General features: G+C 41.7%; 1 protein-coding gene across 1 annotated transcript; it reads left to right on the forward strand.

Annotated features, from left to right (window-relative positions):
* Window positions 1–2843: 2843 nt before the first annotated feature.
* Window positions 2844–4225, forward strand: LOC109815383 (putative membrane-associated kinase regulator 4). Its single transcript, XM_020380095.3, has one exon. It carries the CDS (start codon window positions 2962–2964, stop codon window positions 4045–4047), a length of 1086 nt encoding a protein of 361 aa, XP_020235684.1. The 5' UTR covers window positions 2844–2961; the 3' UTR covers window positions 4048–4225.
* The last annotated feature ends 379 nt before the right edge of the window (window positions 4226–4604 follow it).

A 4604-nucleotide genomic window follows, 5' to 3' on the forward strand; every position in this document is an offset into this window, starting at 1 on the left:
GATGTGCACTCGGGGCGCGCTTAGGGGGGTGTAAAAGTCGTATCTCCCTCCTTTGTTTGCCCGAGCAGCCTTCTTGAACTGGCTGTCATTGGTGACCTTCATCTTGTTCTTGTGACCATGGTCTGGCTTTGCTTGTGATTTTTCGCGAACCTGGTCACGAAAAGCAGAGTGCTCTTCCATCCGGATGTACCCTGTAGCTCGGGCACGGAGTTCGTCCATGTCAAGAGGAGATCGTCGACACAGGCTGTCCACGAAAGGTCCAGGCTTGAGCGCCATGAGCATGGCATGTAGGGCGACTTCGGGGTTCAGGTTTCGAATCTTGACTGAGATACTGGCGAAGCGTTCCATGAACGCCCTTAGTGATTCGTCGTCGCCCTGTCTAAGGCTGGCCAAGGCGGCTGATGTGATGTGGTGAGGTCGACTCGTGGCATACTACACCGTGAATCGCCTTACTAGAGTGTCGAAATTGTCAATCGACTCCACTGGTAGTTGAGTGTACCAGTTGAGCGCTGCTCCCTTGAGCGAGGTCAGAAAAACCCTACACAGAATAGCATCTTCATTAGTGTATAGGTTTACCTGTGTGATATACAGATCAACGTGCTCGTCGGGGTCCGTCGTGCCATCGTAGCGTTCGATGTTGAGAGGCTTCCATCCAAAAGGGAGGGGCGTCTCCATAATTCCATCGACAAAGGGGTGGCGGCGGATGCTCGTCCTATGCCCCGGGTCTTGGGCGGGCACATTGCTGACTTAATGGGCCGACCTGTTCGTTGGTGTGTGCGACCGATGTGTGGCAGGCCTAGGGGTCGGTGCCCTAGGTGTAGTCGGTGTTTGAGAGACCGAGTGCCTTTCTTCCTCGTGTTGATTACTCGGTTGAGGGGGCTGTTCAGAAGGGCGCCGAGGAAGCTGGGCGCGAATGCGCTCATTCTCGGCGCGCAGCGCCGCTAGGTCAGTTTCATTCGCGGCACGTAGCGCTGCTAGGTCGGTTTCGTGCTTGGCACGAATGCTTTGCAGGTCGACGGCGTGTTGCTGCCGCATCTGTTCGACCTGTTCAATCAGTCTTCTTAGTGGTTCTTCGCTATCCATGCTTGTCGTGCGATCGAAGTCGTTTGTTGCGCGTCTACTATGGCTTCGGGTGAAAACCATAAGCATGGCCGATAAGAGCTGTCTCGATCGGCCCCACTGTGGGCGCCAAATGTTCTTACCGGAGATCGGTCGTAGGGATGATCTGCTGGGCAAGATCGGTGAGCCTCTTTCGTTGGGTATGGTTATTGTTCCAAGTGGGGGTGGTACCTACAAAAGAGACTCTGATGCTAAAGTTAGTGTTTGTGGATGGATGGGTCTCGTATAAGTAATGCACGTACCTTAGTGTGAATAAGGATTTTTCTGGACCTTGGGCCTGAGATCGGTTATAATCTGTTTAGATGGTAGGCCTTGTCTTGGCCGATGTCGCGCGGCGCGTGTCCGAGATCACTCCGCGCTGTGATGCCGAACTTGAGTTCGGCATAGCAGTACGGATAGTACATATACCTAACTAAGTCCATGGGTTAATGAACAAAAAAATTGACAAACCATGTTTCATTTATGTTTCAAGTAAATATTTAATTTATCCATTTTCAAAGTTCAATCATTATTTACTAGTAACACACTATAGTGTCTTACTTAACATTATGAATCGCTGCTTTCCATACACGTATTGTGCAGGCCTGGACCCTTAATCATGTATAAGAAGATAAGGATATGTAGATTAGACAAGGATGTAGATTCATTTCATTGAGACCTCCCTTGTACATGTATCATGTACCTGCTTCCTCATTAGGTTCAATCTAGTATATGAATCATTCGATTCACACTTTGCTTGTCATGCAACGAATTGGAAGGTTTAGTGCGTTACATTGAAACTCTCAATAAAAACAAGGCCAGTGTCAACATCTCCCTTTGAGTTGCAGATTCTCGATTTGTACTTTGATGTATCAAACTCAAATGGAACAGGACAATAGAAGAATGAAATTGTTCATCTAACACATGGCTTGGACCAATTATGTTAACCACTAATTACGGACCATTCGTTATAGGGACTGAATTTGAATCTCATGTGCAGCTTAAGTGGAGCTTGCCTTAACTATTTCAACACTAAAAGTAATTGTTAGTATTCAATAAACCAAATTTAAATCTATCTTGGATTGAACTTGTAAACAACGGAAAAATGGGAAAAAAGGGAAAGGAAAAAGAATAATGAAAGCAACCAAGGTACTTTCAAGGATCATCATTGCTCTCTTTATTACTACTTTTACAGATGCTGGTGTGGATAACTGCATCTATCTCTACAGTGCATTCGTAGTGCCTTGGAGGAATATACATAATGGGGGAAAAAAGAGAGAAAAAAGTTATAAATAAAAATAAAGATGAAACCTTCACCTATGACTACACACTCACTGACTAACATTATCTCTGCATGCCACAGGACCACAAATTTGAATCCCATTTAAACTTTTTCGAAAATTCTGGATTATTCACAGTTATGCATGTTCTGGGAGCCAATAATTATTTATTATACACTTGGATACACTAAAAATGAGGAATAAAATATTTAATAAGGCAATGACTTCTAGTAGGGGGAAAAATTCAAAGATAAAATAATACCTTCATTTCATGCCTGAAAAGCAGCATACATACTTTATAAAAAAAATATAACATTTTCTTTTGTATTAACGTAGAGGTATTTATTTGGAATGGTAGAAAAGTAAAGTGAAGACAAAGGTGATAAGATTAAAATCTCATAAACAATATAAATAAATGAATAAAATATCTTTTGTATTACGAAGTTTGGCAACATCATCACTTTTTAAAGAATAGGCTGCCCTCTTTCCTTGAGGAAGCTCAATTTCCCATAGGCATCTATCTCCATACTCTGACAGATACAAATAGAGAAAAAACCATCATCACAAGAGAGAGTCACATGAAATGGCCACAAAACAAGTTACTTTGATTCATGTGGATGATGACTACATTGACATGGAACTGTGTTCCTCTCCCAACTTCTTCTCCTATTCTCTTAGCTCTCCACCATCCAATAGAGAGTTTGAATTCCAAATGAATGAGAAAGAGTCATCAGCTTCACCAGCTGATGATCTCTTCTACAAGGGAAAACTCCTCCCTCTTCACCTCCCCCCTCGTTTGCAAATGGTTCAAAAGCTCATAGAGAACTCCAATGCCAACTTTGAGTGTGTGAAACTGAAATCACACTCAGCTTTGGAACACACAAACTTTCCATTCACCACTAACCTTAGAGTACCTTCAACAAATGCCAACACCCCTCTTGAATCCATCATCTCACCTTCAGAATCACGCCGAGTTAGCAGTGATGTGAGCCCTACTCAATACCAACTAGGGTGGTTTTCTGACATGAACAACCTTATTGGTGATAATCTTCCCAAGAAGTCTTGGCCCAAGAAACTCAAACAGATGAAGCAGTTCTGGCTAGGTCAGAGACTCAAGGCCTCAAGAGCTTATCTCAAAACTTTGTTCAACAAATCTGGTTGCTCAGACAAGTTCTGTGCCAGTGCTGCAAGCAACATGGGAGTGGAGAAGAAATCAAAGTGCAAAGATTGTCAAAACAAGTACATGAAGGTTGCAAGGAGAAGTCCTTTTGAGGGTTTTTATGATAGCAAGCAACAGCTAACTTGTGCTGTCATGAAGACCATTAAAAGGGAAATCCTTGAAGTTGAAGATGATTTCTGTGACCACAGAAGGTCTTTTTCTGGGGTTGGTCAACGACATTGTGCCACCAAGGCTTCGTCTCTGTCCTCATCTTCATCAGGGTCCTCTTCTTCATCTTCATCTTTTTCTTTCAGCTCAGCTGGGTACTATGACTTGCAACTTTTCAAGAGGAGCATAAGTGCAAATTATGAGCTGGAAAGTTCAATTGAGGGAGCCATTGCTCATTGCAAACAGTCTCAGCAGCACTGTAGTTCAAAGAATGGTTCAGATGATAGCAGGATTTGTTCTCAGTTTGCTACAAAAATGCAGTTGGTGGGAGTTAATGAATAGCTACACTTGCCAGTACCGGTGTTGGTGAGTAAGAGAGTGAGGAGAAAACCTTGTAGTAAGAGAAGAAAGAGGCATTTTCATTTGAAATGCTGTTGCATTTTGATGGAGTTTACTGTTTCAATTAATAGCCTGAGTTTACCAGCATTAATTTGTTAAAAAATAAGATTATTCTCTCTCTCTCTGTTCTTGTACGGCATGTTGCATACTTTCCCAGGTGTAGAACTGAATCTCTTGATTTTTTAAACGATCTAAGCTTATGACTAATGAACAAGAGAGTTCACCATGACAAAATTGCTATGGTTGGTACTTGCAAGGCTCTTCTCGTTTTTTTTTTTTTTAATTTTTTTTTTAATTTTTTAGGATACTGTGATCCAATTATTTAAATATTTGTAATTAAAATCTTAATTAACTATACCAGCAATTTTTCTTAAAAAAAATATAGATCATCCATTCCACTCTCAGAATTTGAAAAGAGTAATAGTATTTGGACATTCATAATTTTTAAACATTTAAGTGACACATTTTAATTTTTCTTTACCTTTTTCTTGTCATATTAT

Source organism: Cajanus cajan, chromosome 7 (genome assembly GCF_000230855.2).
Source record: "Cajanus cajan strain Asha chromosome 7, NIPB_CcT2T_4, whole genome shotgun sequence".
Lineage (NCBI taxonomy): Eukaryota > Viridiplantae > Streptophyta > Magnoliopsida > Fabales > Fabaceae > Cajanus > Cajanus cajan.